General features: G+C 45.4%; 1 protein-coding gene across 5 annotated transcripts in view; it reads right to left on the bottom strand.

Annotated features, from left to right (window-relative positions):
* CAMKK2 (calcium/calmodulin dependent protein kinase kinase 2) overlaps positions 1-19,801 on the bottom strand; it is a 54,577-nt gene that overhangs the window by 15,304 nt on the left and 19,472 nt on the right. For all 5 annotated transcript variants that reach the window (XM_069557826.1, XM_069557829.1, XM_069557830.1 and 2 more), the window contains exons 3-11: positions 17,042-17,089; positions 16,334-16,387; positions 15,576-15,627; positions 13,238-13,371; positions 11,383-11,419; positions 2,658-2,679; positions 2,441-2,529; positions 1,163-1,362; positions 468-521 (exon numbers count right to left, since the gene is read on the bottom strand). In XM_069557826.1, the coding sequence (XP_069413927.1) occupies positions 468-521; positions 1,163-1,362; positions 2,441-2,529; positions 2,658-2,679; positions 11,383-11,419; positions 13,238-13,371; positions 15,576-15,627; positions 16,334-16,387; positions 17,042-17,089 (690 nt within the window). The remainder of the gene's footprint in view (positions 1-467; positions 522-1,162; positions 1,363-2,440; positions 2,530-2,657; positions 2,680-11,382; positions 11,420-13,237; positions 13,372-15,575; positions 15,628-16,333; positions 16,388-17,041; positions 17,090-19,801) is intronic.

The following is a 19,801-nucleotide window of genomic DNA, read 5'->3' as shown; positions in this document are numbered from 1 at the left end:
CAACAAAATGAAGACAAACAGTACTCCCTAAATCAATAATGCCAAATGTTTTAAATTCCATTCCAATTCTATTCTTCCAACAACAGCTTCTAGGAACACTGTTGAGAAGAACATCAAAGCAGTACCAGGCTCAGAAAGAAAGATTGCAGTTATTGATTAGTGATGCCTATCTCCTGTTTAGAAGTGGAAAGAGGTGCACATTTGCTGTCCTTGACCTAAATTCATCAACTGTATTTACAATTTCTAGAGCCTCTACCAAAACCCTGTTTTAGCAGGTTGTCTTCACAGATATGACTGTTATGTACAGCTATGTATATTTGGGAAGGCATACTTTTCCATATGCAGATCTAACTGTGGAAATAAAATGAAATAACTTTTAAATGAGTAAGTTCTATCTCCCTGCAAGGGTAACTATTAGTCCAAGGGAGCCACCCACAACACCCAGGACACAGGACACCCCACCTTACCTGGCCAAACACAAAGCAGTACAGTGTCACACCCATGGCCCAAACATCCAGTGCCTGCAAGAAAAAGAGAGCTCAGTGTGAGGGGGCAGTAAAGGGCATAACCTTCTTTCACCTATCCAGGATCCAATCCTCCAGCTTTCCTTTGGGGAAGCAGCTCTTTTTGACTGCTCAGTCCATGGGAGTTTGAATGGGGCTGTTCCTGCCCATCAAACCCCACATCTCACTGAGCATATGATTCACGCCTGGCCAATGAAAGCAATACTTTCCCCAGGCAGTGTGATTGGCACATGACCCTAAACTGTCCAATTAGAGCAACACTTCGTCAGGCACAGTGATTGGTTAGAGGATGGGCATATGACCCACACTGGGCCAATTACAGCCAATCCTAGGATTTTCGCTTGAGTCCTACAGAAAGAAAAGTGCTCTTTTCCACTGAGGCTTGTAAACTGGTAGAAAGCAGCCCAGAGTCGCTGATGATGTTCACCTGGGGAGGAAACCAATTCAGGAAAACAGCTGAGAGATGGAGAGACAGATTCCTCTTTGAACCTCTGAATCTAGCCAAGCCTGAGGCCAAAAGAACCCCACTCCTCATCCACAAATCACTCTTTAAGCCAGTGAGTTAGATTTTTGCCACTTACAACTGAAAGGACCCTAACACAGGCAGAATTGCACATCTCAGGCAGGTCCAAACCTACCTTCCCAGAGAAGATCTTCCGGGTTTCCGAGAGCGACTCAGGAGCCATGAAGGCCGGGGTGCCCACAGTGTTAGAGAGAAGGGCATCGCTACCCTTGAACTCATTGCTCACACCAAAGTCCGCGATCTTGATGTGCCCATCTTCTCCCACCAGCAGGTTGGAAGGTTTGATGTCCCGGTGGATGATCTTCTGGTAGTGTACTGGGGGCAGAATGGGAGAGAGGGGACAGAGAATCCACACAAGGAGCTCCATGTGGCCCACATAGCCCAGAGACACAGGCAGGAGGCCCTCTGTTCTTCCAGGGTCCCAGGCCCTTCCCAGCCTTCCCCTCCCAAACCTGTGAAACACCCTCAGCTCTAAAAGTTAAAGGGAATGTCTAAGCAAGCTGTCCCATCCTCCAAAGTGAGGAGTGAAATACTGACTGCCAATAGTAATAGGTAACCACCTGCCACAGTTTAAGTCATGTGTGCATGGAGAGCTTTTGCTGAGCTTGGCTCCCAGCTAGAAGCCTTAAAACTTGTGACAGTCAAGCATGTTTTCATTTATTAACGCCACCTCACAACCTGTTCACCAAACCAACAATGACTGGAGCAGGTCTGATTTGAAGTGTGAAACACAGCAGGATTGGGACTTGGCTAACGGTTCCTGCCTGGGTGTCCGCCCATGGGCAAGGACAACCCTACGATCTGGAAGACCCAACTGTGTTTCCGGGGTGATAATGATGATGATACTGGTAATAGGAGCAGCAGCTTCCTTTACTGAATGCCCCGTCTGGGCCCTCACCATGTGTTAAGTGCTTCCCATTGACCCCATTTCAGTGTCACAACAATCCTGTGTAGTAACAGGCAAAGGGTATGAGTCAAAATGTTTAACAACCAGTAGCAGAAAGGACACCCTGCCAATCAGAACACTGATGTCCTGGCTGATTTCAGACCTTGTGAGAGAGATTTTATTCCCATTTTACAGATGAGGAACTAAGGTTCCCAGAGGTTAACAAGATCCCAGGATTGCTGGGAATAAGGGGTGATGCTAGGAAATTAACAGTGCCTGGTAGAAAGAACTGGATAAACAGTCACTAACACTATTGCTCTTAGTTTTTCTGTGTGGCCAGAAGAAGGGTTTCTGCTTGGAGCGGGTGTCATCATAGCGCAGGCAATTCTGTTTCCTGCCCACCTCCCTGTGCTCCAGGAGGGAAGTAAGAAACCTTCCACTTTCCATCCACTATCTGGGATAGCTAACCACCCCCTGGGTGAGAGTCCTCCTGTGGGCCCCGCTTACAGTACTCGATGCCTTTGATTAGATCCTGGAAGTAGAAACGGGCCTGGTCTTCAGAGAGTGGTTTGAGGGTGGGCACTTCCATCACAGGCCTGAAAGGTCAACACGCACATGAAAAGCAAACCAGACATACCAGCCTTTGCCCCCTCCCACCACCTCATTCAGCTTTGCAGCTCAAGAAGCTTCGGGCCTCATACCTGCTGGGAATGGGGACACTCACCCTTGGTTGACCAGTTCAAACACTGTAGGATAGAGAAGGGGGTGAATGGTTACATTGGGAAAATGGAAATCCATCTTCCTCCCCTCCTCCCCAGCTCCCAACCACCCCTAGAAACACTAAGAAGCACTGAAACTAACACGGGGGGTGGGAGGGGAACAGTCCACTGAACCAAAACCACAGAAGGTTCTGCTTTTCTAAGTTCCCATCAGGAGGCTAGGGGTCAGAGATTTCTGGTGTCCCTGGGACCCCAGGCTGGCTATACATCTGGTCCTCAAAACAGCTGAGGACCCTCTGCCAGAGGAGACAAAGCAGGGAGACTGGCACAGGTGGGGACAGCCTCTCACTGTCTTCTCATACCTAGGTGGGAGGGGGTGGGAGGGGAGTCCCAGGGATACGACTGATGCTAAACTATGTCCTGTCACTCATCCACGTCCTGAGCCAAAGACCTGCCAAAGAACAGGTCTAAGGGGAAGCAACCCAAATGTGGATTTACGTGGACACAAAAGCAGCAGCCCTAGGGGTCTTCTGAACCCTAGCAAAGTTTCAGTTTAAGAAACAGCAAGAACAAATGTCAATGATCCCTCTCACATTTTCCAAGCTGCTAGGCTGTGTCAGGCTACGTAAACCAAAAATTGTCAGATAATGTTCCAGTTCTTTAGCACTCTGTGTCAGCTGGCACTCCAACCTGTGACTTCGAATCAAATCAAGACTTGGAGCTAGAGGTGGGGATGGTGATCTCTCTGCCACCTCAAAGGCCAGCTGATTCTGTTCCTCCTAAACAGGGCCTTTCTTGACTCACTGCCTGCTATTGTGTATGTGGGATCCCCCACCCCACCATCAAGTATTAGATACACTACGTTCAGGGAATGCACAGGGTTTTTGTTGTCGGAGAGGGGCGGTATTTTTTGCATTTCTAAAAGTTGAGGTGAAATTTCAGAATATACAACTATTCTAACGTGCATGATTTAGTGGTATCTAGCAGTCTACTGCCTCCAGGGCAAGCATCGCCTCTATCTAATTCCAGCACATTTTCAGTCCCCTGAAAAGAAACCCTGTGCCCACTAGTAGTCACTCCCCACACCCCGTCCCACAGCCCCTGGCAACCACTAATCTGCTTTCTGTTTCTATAGATTTGCCTATTCTGGACATGTCATATACATTGACTCATACAATATGTGACCCCTGGTAACATGCTTTTTCACTTAGCATGTTTTCAGAATTCATCCACATTGTAGCATGTATCAGTACTTTCCTCCTTTTAGTGGCTGTATAATATTCCATAGTATGGCTATGCTACATTTTGTTTACCTATTCATGAGCTGATGAACATTTGGGTTATTTCCACATTTTGGCTATTATGAATAATGCTGCTATGAACATTCATGCACAAGCATTCCTGCACAAGTGTTTATGTGTGGCTGTTTTCAATTCTTTGGGGGTACCTAGGAGCAGAATTGCCAAGTCATATGGCATAGTTATTTTAATTTTGTTCTGCTTGAACAGATATAACTGGGACTATGAAGCTGTACTTTAGGAAATGAAAAAAACAGCACAGTGGATTTCAAAGTCCCATGGAGGATGGTTTTCGAGTTTTCTGTTTTCTAGAAGCACACACTGGAGCTTCTTATGGACGAAAGGTGTTTCAAAGCTGTCCAAGGGCTGAGATGGCCAAGGGGAAAGAACCAGCTCCTCAGACAAAAAGAAGGCTTAAAGGTTCAGATCAGAAAAGGAACTTAACTCCCCCAGGGCCCCACCCTGTTTTCAGGTTCATCAACCGGCAATGGCCAAACCCGAGTTAGGGCAAATCTGCTGCGGCTTCAGGCTGTGGTTAGAAGCAAAGGCAATGGCTCTGAAGGTAAGTCTCCTACCAAGAGGAGCTCTGGGCCCCTCAGCTCCTGCTTTCCCACCTTGCAAACTTAACTTTCAAGAGCTGCTTCATGAATTTCAATGCTTCCTCCCAAGCACCAAAAGTCGGTTGGCATGAGGGAAGCTGGCCTGTTGAAACAGGTGTATTTTCAAGTCGCTCACAGTTTAACCCCTCCTGGGCCTGAGTGGCAGGTGAGAAGTTTTTAACCCCAAGAAATACTGATCATGTTCTCTACCCTTTGAGAGTCAGGCCTGCAGGTGCAGAACCCTTGCCGATATCTGCTAACTGGCTTCACACGCTGCCCACTCTGTCCTAGCCACACACAGCTATGGCTGGAAATGAAAAACTAAAGTATTGGGATTGTTTCAAAATCACTGGAATCAACACACCAAAACCACACGGTTCCTTCCCACTTTGCCACCTCAAGAAGTGAAAAACTGTCCATGAAGCTGCCTGGTCCAAATGGCTTATGCAACTCCTCTTTGAAGTTTGAGTCATGTTCTTTACATACTCATTCAACTCCTCAGCTCAGTACCCTCCAAGGTGGACATGCTTGGCAGTCCAGTGGTTAAGAATCAGCCATGCAGTGCAGGGGATGAGGGTTCAATCCCCGGTCAGGGAACTAAGATCCCACATGCTGTGAAGCAACTAAACCCAGGTACCACAACTAGAGAAGCCTGCACGCCACAACTAAGACCCATCACAGCCAAATAAATAAATATTAAAAAGAAAAAAAAGTCCTCCAAGGGCCCCCTTCTCTCTCAAAGTAAAAGGCAAAGTCTTACAATGATGTGAAATGCCCTCTGCCATCTGGTTCCCAGGGTCCTGCACAGGTCTCACCTCCGTGAGGCATCCCAGGAGCCACTGTTTCCCAAGCCTCCAACCTGAAACTCCTGATTCCCCTGACCCTGCTCAGGTTAGCTTTTGTTCATGGTGCTGTCACCTTCAAGCTTCCCTGGTGGCTCAGCTCAGTAAAGAATCTGCCTGCAATGTGGAAGACCTGGGTTCAATCCCTGGGTTGGGAAGATCCCCTGGAGAAGGGAATGGCTACCCACTCCAGTATTCTGGCCTGGAGAATCCCATGGACTCTACAGTCCATGGGGTCACAAACAGTCGGACACGACTAAATAACTAAACACAGAGCACAGCTGTCACCTCTGAACCCTACGCCTAGTAATACTTAGGTAGAGTGTATCCATCTGCCCCCATCAGAGCACTAAAATGCCCTGAGGGTGTAGGGCCCGGGCTTGAGTTTCATTCCCGGGAGGGCTTAGATCAGTTCAGTTCAGTTCAGTCGCTCAGTCGTGTCCGACTCTTTGTGACCCCATAAGTCGCAGCACGCCAGGCCTCCCTGTCTATCCCCAACTCCCAGAGTTCACTCAGACTCATGTCCATCGAGTCAGTGATGCCATCCAGCCATCTCATCCTCTGTCGTCCCCTTCTCCTCCTGCCCCCAATCCCTCCCAGCATCAGAGTCTCGTCCAATGAATCAACTCTTCGCATGAGGTAGCCAAAGTACTGCAGTTTCAGCTTTAGCATCATTGCTTCCAAAGAAATCCCAGGGCTGATCTCCTTCAGAATGGACTGGTTGGATCTCCTTGCAGTCCAAGGGACTCTCAAGAGTCTTCTCCAACACCACAGTTCAAATGCATCAATTCTTCGGCGCTCAGCTTTCTTCACAGTCCAAATCTCACATCCATACATGACTACTGGAAAAACCATAGCCTTGACCAGACGGACCTTAGTTGGCAAAGTAATGTCTCTGCTTTTTAATATACTATCTAGGTTGGTCATAATTTTTCTTCCAAGGTAGAAAGCGTCTTTTAATTTCATGGCTGCAGTCATCATCTGCAGTGATTTTGGAGCCCCCAAAAATAAAGTCTGACACTGTTTCCACTGTTTCTCCATCTATTTCCCATGAAGTGATGGGACCAGATGCCATGATCTTCATTTTCTGAATGTTTTCTGAAAGTTTAAGCCAACTTTCTCACTCTCCATTTTCACTTTCATCAAGAGGCTTTTTAGTTTTCCTCTTCATTTTCTGCCATAATGGTAGTGTCATCTGCATATCTGAGGTTATTGATATTTCTCCCGGCAATCTTGATTCCAGCTTGTGCTTCTTCCAGTCCAGCGTTTCTCATGATGTACTCTGCATAGAAGTTAAATAAGCAGGGTGACAATATACAGCCTTGACATACTCCTTTTCCTATTTGGAACCAGTCTGTAGTTCCATGTCCAGTTCTAACTGTTGCTTTCTGACCTGCATATAGGTTTCTCAAGAGGCAGGTCTGGTGGTCTGGTATTCCCATCTCTTTCAGAATTTTCCACAGTTCATTGTGATCCACACAGTCAAAGGCTTTGGCAGAGTCAATAAAGCAGAAATAGATATTTTTCTGGAATCCTCTTGCTTTTTCCATGATCCAGCGGATGTTGGCAATTTGATCTCTGGTTCCTCTGCCTTTTCTAAAACCAGCTTGAACATCTGGAAGTTCACGGTTCACGTATTGCTGAAGCCTGGCTTGCAGAATTTTGAGCATTACTTTACTAGCGTGTGAGATGAGTGCAATTGTGAGGTAGTTTGAGCATTCTTTGGCATTGCCTTTCTTTGGGATTGGAATGAAAACTGACCTTTTCCAGTTCTGTGGCCATGGCTGAGTTTTCCAAATTTGCTGGCATATTGAGTGCAGCACTTTCACAGCATCATCTTTCAGGATCTGAAATAGCTCAACTGGAATTCCATCACCTCCACTAGCTTTGTTCGTAGTGATGCTTTCTAAGGCCCACTTGACTTCACGTTCCAGGATGTCTGGGTCTAGGTGAGTGCTCACACCATCGTGATTATCTTGGTCACGAAGATCTTTTTTGTACAGTTCTTCTGTGTATTCCTGCCACCTCTTCTTAATAACTTTTGCTTCTGTTAGGTCCATACCATTTCTGTCCTTTATTGAGCCCATCTTTGCATGAAATGTTCCCTTGGTATCTCTGATTTTCTTGAATAGATCTCTAGTCTTTCCCATTCTATTGTTTTCCTGTATTTCTTTGCATTGATTGCTGAGGAAGGCTTTCTTATCCCTCCTTGCTATTCTTTGGAACTCTGCATTCAAATGGGTATATCTTTCCTTTTCTCCTTTGCTTTTCACTTCTCTACTTTTCACAGCTATTTGTAAGGCCTCCTCAGACAGCCATTTTGCTTTTTTGCATTTCTTCTTCTTGGGGATGGTCTTGATCCCTGTCTCCTGTACAGTATCACGAACCTCCGTCCATAGTTCATCAGGCACTCTATCTATCAGATCTAGGCCCTTAAATCTATTTCTCACTTCCACTGTATAATCATAAGGGATTTGATTTAGGTCATACCTGAATGGTCTAGCAGTTTTCCCTACTTTCTTCAAGTCTGAATTTGGCAATAAGGAGGAGCTACCCCATGTCCGAGGTCAGGGGCAAAAGCCGGGAGGACCCCATGCCCGAGGGGCGGCAGCCAAGAGGAGTTAGCTCATGTCCGAGGTCAGGGGCAGCGGCCGAGAGTGCCAGGCTGCGACGGTGCAGGAACAGCCGAGAGGAGCTACCCCAAGTGCGAGGTCAGGGGTGGCAGCCGAGAGGAGCTACCACCCCCCGAGGGGCTAGATCAGGGCCTGACAAACTGTGACATTTGTTGAATGGACAACCCACCTCCTCAAAAACAGCTCAAAGCCATTCAGAGTCAGGTCCGGGGCCTCAGGTGAGCGAACAATGCTGGGGATGCCATTCTGGGCCCCAAATGACCTTTTATAGTTTGTGCTTTCTTCTGTGTTCCCCCAAACTTCAGTCGTTTGCCTACCATGGTTATAACCTGGCTATATCTATATACTATGTAAACTATCATTTATTTCACACTTTTAAACTGATTTAGTATGAAAACTTTTAGTCTTATCTCAGGTAATAAAATCCATGAAATCCTGAGTTTAGTGTGCTGGTTATAGTTCTTCTTATACAAATGGTAAAATAAGTCTAAAAAATGTTTTAAATGGTTGTCCATATACCACCTAAAATGATCTCATATATTTATTTTTTTCATATCATCTTTCTTTTTAAATTGTATTTATTTTTGTCTGTGTTGGGTCTTCACTGCTGCACGTGGGCTTTCTCTAGTCGCAGCAAGCGGGGGCTACTCCTTGTTGCAATGCATAGGCTTCTCATTGTGGTGGCTTCTTTTGTTACAAAGCATGGGCTCTAGAGCACAAGCTCAGTAGTTGGGGCACATGGGCTTAGGTGTCCTGCAGCATGTGGACATTCCCAGAGCCAGGGATCAAACCCGGGTTCCCTGTATCAACAGGCATTTTCATTACCAATGGACCATCAGGGAAGTTCCTGTCTCATATATTTAAAGTGGTGCAGGTACCACATTAAGAAATTGTGACTCTGTGATATTCGTATTTTTATATGAATGTTTCACAATTTTTTAAAGTTTTCATTTCTGACAGTATTTATTGTGTACTTCTAAAATGTTTCTAAAGGAAGGTTTTTAAAGTTCTAAAATTTGAGGACGACCTACCCACTAGATGCTCCTAAGGAATTGGCATTAACTTTTCAGGTGCAATAATGGTATTGTGGTATTGTGAGGGCTGCCCAGATGGCGCGAGAGGTAAAGAACCACCTGCCAATGCAGGAGACATAAGAGACGTGGGTTCAACCCCTGGGTTGGGAAGATCCTCTGGAGGAAGGCATGATAATCCACTCAAGTATTCTTGCCTGGAGAATCCCATGGACAGAGGAGCCTGGCAGACTACAGTCCATGGTGGTGATGGTTTAGTCGCTAAGTCATGTCCAACTCTTGCAACACGCCATGGACGTAGCCCACCAGGCTCCTCCTAGGATTTTCTAGGCAAGAATACTAGAATGGGTTGCCATTTCCTTCTCCAGGGGATCTTCCCAACCCAGGGATCGAACTCAGGTCTCCTGCATTGCAGGCAGATTCTTTACTGACTGAACTACTAGGGAAGCCCCTACAGCCCATAGGGTGGCAAAGGGTCAGACACGACTGAAGTGACTAGGAGATGCAGGCTAAAGTTTTTAGGAACTAATGTGTCAGGATGTCTGCTACTTTACTTTTGGATGGTTCAGAAAACAAAAGAGAAATGGATGGGTGGGTGGCTAAACTGATAAAGCAAATATGACAGAAAGTTACTAACTATTGAATCTGGGTGATAGGTAAACAGGCATTCCCTGTACTCTTCTTCCAGCTTTAACATTTTTCATAGTAAAACCTGGGTGAGGGAACTTCCCGCATAGTCCAGTGGCTAAGATTCTGAGCTCCCAATGCAGGGGGCCCAGATTCAACCCTATGGTCAGGGGAACTAGATTCCACTTGCCACAACTAAGACCCAGCACAGCCAAATTTAAAAAACAAACAAACAAAAAATACTTGGGTGAGGGCAAGAGAAATAAAATGTCCTAAGCAACAACAGCATCCTTGGAATGAAACCATAGCAACTACTTTAGGGGAAACTGAGCTCTCAGCTCCAGTTCCAACCCAGACCCATTACTTTATGATTCATCCATCACTCCCTGTGCAGCAAAGGATCGTGCTGTGCTCATCCAGCAGACATCTGGATTCCGGGCTGGGCTTGGCCCTGCCCACACCACTACCCCTCCTGGCTGTCATCTGTACCCACTCGAAATACACAAGTTTGTCTGAATGCCTCCCCCAGCCACACATCACCGGGACATGTGGCCTGTTGATCATGCCTTCCTGGGCCTGATAGTCTGCTTTGCATTAGTCCTGTTCTTCCTTCCCTCATCAGCGCTTATACTGAGAACTGAGCGCTGTCCTGTGTCCCTATCATTTTTTAAAAATGAGGTCTCTGAGGACATACCTGAGTCCTTCCAGGTCTGTGTGCAGGACCCTTCAACAGCCCCTCAAGGCTCCAAATGCCCCACCATGGCTACCCACCCCCACCCTAGGCCCTCCATCCTCACCTTCCCTCCCTACCTGGTTTTCTCTCCTGCAGCCACATTTTTTAAACTCTAAGCTCTCACCAGCCCTGGGGCCTTTGACCTGCTATTTCCTCTACCTGGAATGCTCTTCCCCAGATTTAACAGGGCTGAGTCCTTGACATTCAGGTGCTAAATGCTCACCTCCTATCTGCAGTGGCCCCTCCATCTCTCTCTCACATCACCCTGTTTAATCTTCTTCAGAGCATCAGTCTGAAGTTGATCATCTGCTTTATTTACAGTTATCTCTGGGTATTCACAGGGAATTGGTTCCAGGAACCCTGTAGATACCAAAATCCACAGCTGCTCAAGTCCCTTATGTAAAATGGTGTAGTAGTTTCATATAACCTACACACATCCTCCCCTATACTTTAAATGATCTCTGGATTACTTTATAATACCTAATACAATGTAAATGCTATGTAAATAGTTGCCAGTCCATGCCAAATTCAAGCTTTACTTTTGGAACATTTTGGAATTTTTTCTTTGTATTATTTTTGCTCCACAGGTGGTTGAATCTGCAGATGCAGAACCTGCAGACACAGAAGGCCAACTATAGTTGTTGACGGGCTGTTTCCCCTGATCAGAACACCAGCTTCATCTTTCTTACTCATCATTGCATCCTTAGTGCCTAGAACGGTACCCAGCACACAGTAGGCACTCAACAGATATCAGAAGATGGATGAACAGGACACCCAGATAAAGTCTCAGCAAGAACTCCTTTCCACCTCCTGCTTTAAACCTCGGGTGCAGCCTTCTGTGAGGGGCCCCACCGGAGCAGGAAAGGGTGGGAGATGCCAGGTGCAGAGGCTGGATGGAGAGTACCCCTGGGCTTTGGGCAGGTGTAGCTGCCCGATCAAGGGTGGCAGAAGGCAAGGGCTCTCTTACCCATGTACAGATGGTCCTCATTGGGGTCATCCAAGACCTGTTGGCACAGCCGCATGGAACAGGCCGGAGATGAGGAGCAGGGGAGAGGAAGAGAGAGAAAAGACATGAGCAGGGAGGAAGCAGCAGCCACATGACTGCACTTGCCAACGGGAGGGCTGTGCTTTCCACTGTTTTTCCCAGTTAAGATGAAGGGCACAGGAATGTGTGATCCAAATGGCCATCTGGAAAATAAGCGCTTTCTAGCCCAATCTACAAGGGTCCAAAGCACCCAGAAAGGAGGTTACATAAGGTGAGGGGGCAGAGTCCTCCCCTGGAAAATGTCTCAGCTTGAATAAGAATCCCACTTGTCTCCTAGGAGACAATGGATCGGCTGTCAGAATTGTCAAAATTCAAATTCTGTCCCCAACCCCCTGCCCCAGCAGGAAATGATGTCCTCTTGCCTGGAACTGCTGCAGTGCCTTCTTTCTCTCTTTCACAGCCTTCCTGTTTTCACTTTATCATAATTTCTATCTTCCTCTCTTCAAAGGGTAGGCACCAGGTTGCATCCACCTCGGCTGCCTCCATGGTGCCCTGTACACGACTAGGGACCTAGTAGATCCTTAGGGAATGTCTGACGAGTGAATGAACAAGCAAGCTGTCAAAGGGCCTTGTTGGGAGCCCACACACCACAAGGCATGAAGGAGAAGGGAGATCCCACCAGGACCCGACACACACACCAACCAAGCGCCCTTGGGTTTTCTCTAGGACGGCAACTCAAGCATCCATGGGTTGAAATTGTGAGAGTTCTTGTGACAGATGGAGATGGCCTGCAACTGCCATCTCTCCTTTTGGGAAGAACCAAAGGCAGGCTCCTGGGCTAGACTGATCCTCCCGCCTCTTGACACATCATACTCAACTTCCCCAGTCACCCAAGAGTCACAGGACAAGAACCCTGAGAAAGGGATGCACCCGAGGCAGAGGCCCAGGACAGCCAACCTGGAACCCCTAAGCCCTGCCCTTCCAGGAAAAGTCAGACCCAGGCACTTGCCTATCTAGAGTTCTGTTATTTTTCTTTTTAAGAAAATCACATTAATTTATAGGATTATTGTTGATTTTAAATGAATTAAAAAATAATTTTTAGCTTCTCAATTTTAAATCCTAATTGATAAATATTAATAAATATAACCCCCATAAGCAAAAGGTTTTGCAATCTCCAATTATTTTTAAGAGCATGGGGTGGGAGGGAGGTTCAAGAGGGTGGGGACTTTATATTCATGGTTGATTCACACTGTTGTATGGCACAAATCAATACAACATTGTAAAGCAATTCAGTTCAGTCACTCAGTCATGTTCGACTCTGCGACCTCATGGACTAAAGCAACCATCTTCCAATTAAAAATAAATTTTTTAAAAAATGCTTCAAAAAAAGAGCATAAGAGGGTCTGGAGACCAAAAAGCATGAGAAATGCTGATATAGAGCAGTTTTATAAGTAAAGTTTTATCAAAACATAGCCAGGCGCATTTGTTTACAGGCAAATGGCTGCTTTTATGCTACAACTATACACATTTGTGTAGTAGAAAAAGAACTAGCTCCAAAAAGACAAACAGGTAAAGGGCAAGCCTCAGTACTCCTCTGAGCCTCAATTCCTTCATCTGTAAAGTGGGAGTATTAAATAGTCTAAAAAAGGGGTGAGAATTACATGCAATGACAGGGTGAAGGAGCCTGGAGAAGTAACCACCACTCAGCCCTGTAACAGGCTGCTGGAGGTGACATGGCTCTCCCTGGGAACCAATGGTGTCGCACTTTGGTAATCACAGAGCCGAGGCTGGACCATCCCCATTCCTCCCTCCCTCCTCCGTGTCCCCCTCATCTCACCTCTACCAGCTTCACTACGTTAGGGTGGTCCAGCTTCTTGAGGATGGCAATTTCCTGGTACACCTGCTCAATTGGGCCCCTGGGCTGGATGCAGCCCCCAGGGGCTGGTCGGGTACCTCGAGGAGGGGGGCGACCTGGAGGAAACATGAACCATCCCAGAGTCAGGACAAAGAGACTCTCCTCTGCAGAGGGGACTGTAAGCAGGACAATTTATGGGGGGGTGGTGTCTCAGAAAGACTGGAGTGGCTGATGCCACCAGGGGCTTTAATCAGCCTTCTTTTCATTTGTCTTCTCTGATGCTGGAAATTAACGAGGCTGGAGACCCAGTTCCCTTGCCCAGCCTTCTGTTAATGCTCTTCTTCCTGTCCCATGCTCTAGGTCACAGTGAGCATCAAAAGTTCACTGAGGTACAAGGAAAAGAAGTCTGGGGTCTAGTGGGAGCAATCTCAACATTCCCTCTCTGGGGCTCGGTATTCCCACTCCATGAGAAGGACAAAAATATTATTCCTTGCCTCCACAACTCATGTGGAAATAGAGGAGATAAATAAGTCAGGGATAGGAAAAGAAGTAATAACTGATGAGAGGAAAAAAAAGAACTTGCTTGGCCCAGTAGTGACTGACATTCAGAAGGTCACAATGACGGAAAGGTCCACAGTGAACACACTTATACTGCATATTACATGTAGGTGAAAAGTGAAAGTGAAAGTTGCTCAGTTGTCCAACTCTTTGCAACCCCATGGACTACAGAGTCCATGGAATTCTCCAGGCCAGAATACTAGAGTGGGTAACCCTTCTCTTCTTCAGGGGATCTTCCCAACCCAGGGCTCAAACCCAGGTCTCCCACATTGCAGGTGGATCCTTTTCCAGCTGAGCTACCAGGGAAGCCCTATTCCATGTAAGTAAGGATCTAAATGTGACTAACAGAACCGAATGTAGATGTGTCAGCCTTGGAAAGTAAAAGCCGAGGTGCAGGTATCAGAAGTGGGATGTGGAGCAAGGAAAGGCAAGTTCAAAGGAAAGAAACCTGCTGCACCTGCTGGAACAAGAAGGAAAGTGACAATGGCAGTGACAACAGGGAGCTGAACATCCTGGTATCACCTCATTGCCCAGCTGGGGAAAGGGAGGAGAAAGGACTGGTTTAAGCTGTCCTCAGAGGAAGTCAGAAGTAAATGTCAGAAATTACTAAATCAGGAAATAATAACATAAGGATATTATCTGGCTCAGAGTTCAGATAAGCAGGATCAGGGTCGTGATAGGGTAGTTGATAGTAGTGATAGGGTGGGGTTGGGGGAAGTTACATTTATCTATTTTCTCTTTTTGGCTCAAGCGGACATATTGCTCAGCTCCACTGGCAGGGAGCTTATGCTGGAGCTGCCTCTGATATGCTCACCTACACCCGATCACATGCAGTAATTACCAGCTCCTAAAAGAGCTAAAAGTGGTGGGTGGGGAGCCTATAGAGAGAGGGAGGAGTACAGCAAGAAATCTGTGACCTCCATTATATATCCTTCTGTTCTTTCGCATGTTGTAGATATAACTGAAATACCGTATGGTAATTAAATTTTGTAAATTGAGCGTTTTAAAATGTGTAATGCAATGCTTTTCAGTACGTTCACAAGGTTCTGCAACCTGAACATTTTCAATGGCCCCACCTCAAAAAAATACAAATAAACCATACCTATCATCAGTCATACCCAACTCCCTCTTAACCCCAGGTTCTAGAAATCACTAATCTGCTTTCTGTCTCTGGATTTACCTATTCTGGACATTTCATGTAAGTGGAATCATACAATATATGGCCTTTTGTGTCTGGCTTCTTTCATTTAGTATGTTTTCAAAGTTACCTGTGTTGAGGTACATATCAGAATTTCATCCCTCTTTACGGCTGAGTAATACTCCACTGGCCAGACAGACCACCTTTTGTTTTCTCATTCATCTGGTGACAGACATTTGGGATTGCTTGTATATTTTGGCTATTTTGAATCACACTGCTATAAGCCTTCATGTATGAGCTTGTGTGATTGTGTGTTTTCAGTTCTCTTGGGTATATATGCCCAAGAGTAGAATTGTTGGGTCATATGGTAATAGTACGTTTAACTTCCTGAGGAACCACCAGGCTATTTTCCTCTAACGGATTTTTTTTTTTTTTTGCTTGATACCTATATTCCTTTCATAAACATTTTTACAAGACAATGAACTTTTAAAAACCTCAGCCGGAGGTCCAGTACTAGCTTTGGGGAATCCACCCAGGGCACACTCTACAGGGGACACCATTCAGTGAGTCTTCCCTGTCTTGCCCCAGCCTCTGCACCTAAAAACAAAGGCCCGACAAACTCACGTGGAAAGCCCGCCTGTCGGATCAGTTTCTTTTTGGACAGCACCTTCATTGCCTGTGGGAGAAAAGACCCCGCATCCTGATTAAAATGGAGAGGAAGATGGAGGGAGAGTTCCTTCCACTCCTGAGCCTGCCCAAGCTCTCGGCGCACCAGCAGCCTTCGGACCATGTAGTGAGCACCTTGCCATTGGAATGGGTCAACTCCATGGGTTATGTGGAGGCTGGACTCTCGGGATCCCTCCAGCCTAGAGGGTACTTCTAAGGTTCCAGATCGGCTCTCCCAGCTGGGAGACCACAAGCCCTGGGATTGGCTACCACTGAATCAAGACAAGAGTGAGCTGGCGTGATGGGCAAGGGATATTTCACATGTGGAGAAACTGATGCTCAGCATTTAGGTCATTTGCCCAAGGACACAACTGGCACATGGGAAAATCAGGATATGAACTACTGGACCAATTCCAAAGCCTCAGAAACGAGGGCAATTTATCTCACGACCACTTAGTTCTTGGTGCTATGGAGGATGTAGAAAGGGCAGCCCAGAGAAAAGATATGAGATATTTGCTGGATTTATTCACTCAATCTTCCTGAGCCAATCGCTTCACCTCCCCACTTCCCCACTTCCTTCCTAATGCACAAAATAAACATGACCTAAGAATAAAATGAGACAACAGCTAAGAAAACCTTCCAGGAAACCAAGTTCTGGATAGGAGGCCTTTTCTCTGGACAAGGAAGAGGGCAGGGAGGAGGATGTGGGTACTCACGTAGTAGGTATTGTCATTTTCATTGTAGGCCAACTTGACCACGCCATACGAGCCCTGGAGAAAGGGAGATGCCCGTGACACAGTATCTAGAAATTATGATCCACAAAATCAGGACCCTAATACAGAGCTGACAAAGTGGTAGCCTGTTGACAAAATCTGCCCTGTACTGTGTTGGATCTCCGGTTTTTAGAATGTTTGAATTAATGGCTAACATTTAAAACAGTTCAGCTATAAAAATCCAGATTCTGATGTGGATATGGAGTCATAATCATTTCCATGTGTTAACAGTTTGCCACAGTCCTCACCACTCCCTATTGTCTTACACCAAGCATGTTTTTTTCACATATATTACTCACTTGCTCTCTATTGGCATTTGAGTTTTTGAATTTTGATACTGTCCATTGATACTATCCACTTGATACTTTTGATACTGATGTAAAAGCAAAAACAGATATAAGAATACCTTAAGAAGGAAAAAAAAAACCAACACCAATGTTGGTGATACAGAATTACTCTGGAAGCTTTGTGAGCTTTTGTAGAAACACACAGTCTGATGTAAAAACAAAACAAAATAAAACAAAACACTCCCCCTCCCAGTCTGTTCTCCAAGGATTCCTCGCTCACTCCCAGCTCTAGTCAGGTAGAGCCACAGTATTCAAGACATCCCTGGTAGGTACGGAAAACCAGCCTGTCTCCTGGGATAGTTACCTTTCCAATCTCATCCTTCAGTGTGTACTGATTCAGCTGTACACAATCCTGGAAAGTAAGTAGAAACGCACAGAATATGAATTGTAAATTTGTAGCAAGATACATTTTTCACAAACAAACGCCTTAACCAGAATCCAAGTCAAGAAAGGGAACATTCCTAGCTCTGCAGAAGCATCTCCCATATGCTGGCCCCTGTCCAGGGTAACCATTATCCTGACTTCTAGTAACACAGTTGTTTTTGTTTTGGCCATGCCACGAAGCACGTGGGAGTTTAGTTCCCCAACCAGGGATTGAACTTGTGCCTAATGGAAGTATGGAGTCTTAACCACTGGACCTCCAGAGAAGTCTCTACCAGCACAGTTTTTTTACATTGTGAGAGTGTAATCATATAGTATGTACTCTTTTAATACCCATTTTAAAGGTTCTTCCCACTTTTCAAAAGTTCATTTTATTTACTTATTTATTTAAAGGTAAAATTAAACAATAATCCATGACTGTGCTATTCTGTAAAAAAAAAATGCAAAATGATACAAGAGGAGAAAATCTGAATGGCCTTAGGGCAGAGAAAGGTTTCTTAACAGTTTCTGAAAGGGTCTCTTTTGTACAAAAAGTGCAAAATAGAAAAGGAAACAAATGATAAATTGGATTTCAATCAAAATTAAACTTTCGCTGTTTGAAACACTACTAACAAAACAAAAGGCAAGCCACAGACTGAGAGAAATGAATTGCAATACATATTCAAAGGACTGGTAACAGAATATATAAAGAACTCCTATCACTCATCGGTTAAAAAAAAAATTGGCTAAAGATTTGATATTACTCTAACAAAGACATATAAATGATCAAAAAGCACATGAAAAGATGCTCAGCGTCATTACTCATCGGGAAAATGCAAATTAAAACCACATTCACCAAATTGGCTAAAGTGAAACAGACTAACCAAACCAAGTATTGTTAGAACGTAGGGCAAATGAAACGTTCAGAGGCTGCTGGTGAGAATTTAAAAGGTACAGCCTGTTTGGAAAACAGTTTGGCAAAACTTCTCAACAGGCATTTCCCATATGACCCAGTCACTCTACATCGAGGTGCTTACTCAAAAGAAAGAAAAACCCGTGTCTATGTAGAGACGAGTATACAAATGTTTACAACAGCTTTATTTGTAGCAGTCAAAAGCTGGAAACCATCCAAATGCCCATCAACAGGTAGATGGATAGGCCATGGTATATCCGTACAGTCCAATACTATTCAGCAATAAAAAGGAATGAACTACTGGTATGTGCAAAAACATGGATAAATCACAAAAATCACTATACCATGAAAGAAGCTAAGCAAAAAAGAAAAAAAGAGAGAGAGAGAGTACATACTAAATGATTCCACATATATAAAATTCCAGATCTTGAAAGCTAATCAAAAGCAAGTCAGTGGGTACCTGGGAAAGGGGAAGTGGGAGAGGGATGCATTGCTGGGTGTACTGGAAAGGTCTGGGATCTTAATAGGGGTGATGGTTTTACAGATGTATACATACATCAGAACTGACCATATTGCACATCTGAAATATGTGCAGTTTATCTCACTTCAATTATACCTCAATAGAGTTAGGTGGAAAATGTTACGTGATATAGGAAACCGGGAAGACAAACATGATAGAAAGCAAACCATCAAGTGTTACAGAGAGGCCCAACTTGCCCTTGAACCCCCTCCCAAGCCCCAATTCTATCCCTCTCCCCGAACCTTAGTATCAGTTTGATGTATAAACTTCCAGGTCTTTTTCTGTGTACATGCATGCATACATGCATCTGCAGAAAATACAGAGTACTGTTTTGGGATGGGGTTAGGGGAGGCCTAAATAGTGTCACACTAAATCAGTTCTCAACTTCCTTTGACTGGAGGTAGTTCCACGTCAGATCTGTATCTTTGACCTGGCCAGGCCAGGCCCACAGAGCTCTCCCCTCACTGGTGGGCTTTTTAGTTTGTTTCATGTTTCTCTCCAGTACTGTTTCATTCCCCCGAGTCCCGAAGGGATGTGACGGGCAGAGGTGGGGCCCTGCAGAACTGTCTTAGGGGGTCTCACTGCCTTCGAATCCAACCCCCACATACTGCTGAATTCATCTTTAAGAATCCACTCTGACCACATCAGCCCAGCTGTCTGCTGTTTCCAGGGTCAAGTCCTGACTTCATGGTCTGGCCTTCAGGCCCTTGAAAGCTCTGACCTTGGCAGAGATGACTAGTTGCCTACCAAATACCAGTCTCTCCTTTCTTCTTTATAACTGGAACACAGTGGCAACATTCCAAGCTGGAAAACTGCATTTTCCAGCTTCTCTTATACCTAAGGTGGCCATGTCACTATGTTCTGGCTAATGTGAGACAGGCAAAATTGCTGGGTAGAGTTTCCAGGAAATAGGACTGACTCAGGAGGCAGACAGCTTTTGCCTCCCTTCCCTGTTCATTCTTCTTGCCTGGAATGGAGCTGTGAAGGCTTGAGCCACAGCAGCCATCTCAACATTGTGAGGTTTTAAGGACCAAAGCAACAACAGAACCATCTCACCAATACCCAATGCCTAACCCTATGCATTTATTTTACATGATAAATAACCCTTATTGTGTTAAAGCCACTGTTGTTGGGAGATTTGTTTCTCTAAGTTGATATAAACTGAAATTCTCCCTCCGGCCTTGTTGCCACAGTGTTCTCCTTTGGGACCCATACTCTCACTAACTGAATCCCCAACCTATCCTGAATTCTATGGAAAAGAAATATGTTGG

Source organism: Ovis canadensis, chromosome 17 (assembly GCF_042477335.2).
Source record: "Ovis canadensis isolate MfBH-ARS-UI-01 breed Bighorn chromosome 17, ARS-UI_OviCan_v2, whole genome shotgun sequence".
NCBI classification, from domain to species: domain Eukaryota; kingdom Metazoa; phylum Chordata; class Mammalia; order Artiodactyla; family Bovidae; genus Ovis; species Ovis canadensis.
Note: the sequence above shows the minus strand (reverse complement) of the source record. Positions and strands in the feature narration are given on the sequence as shown.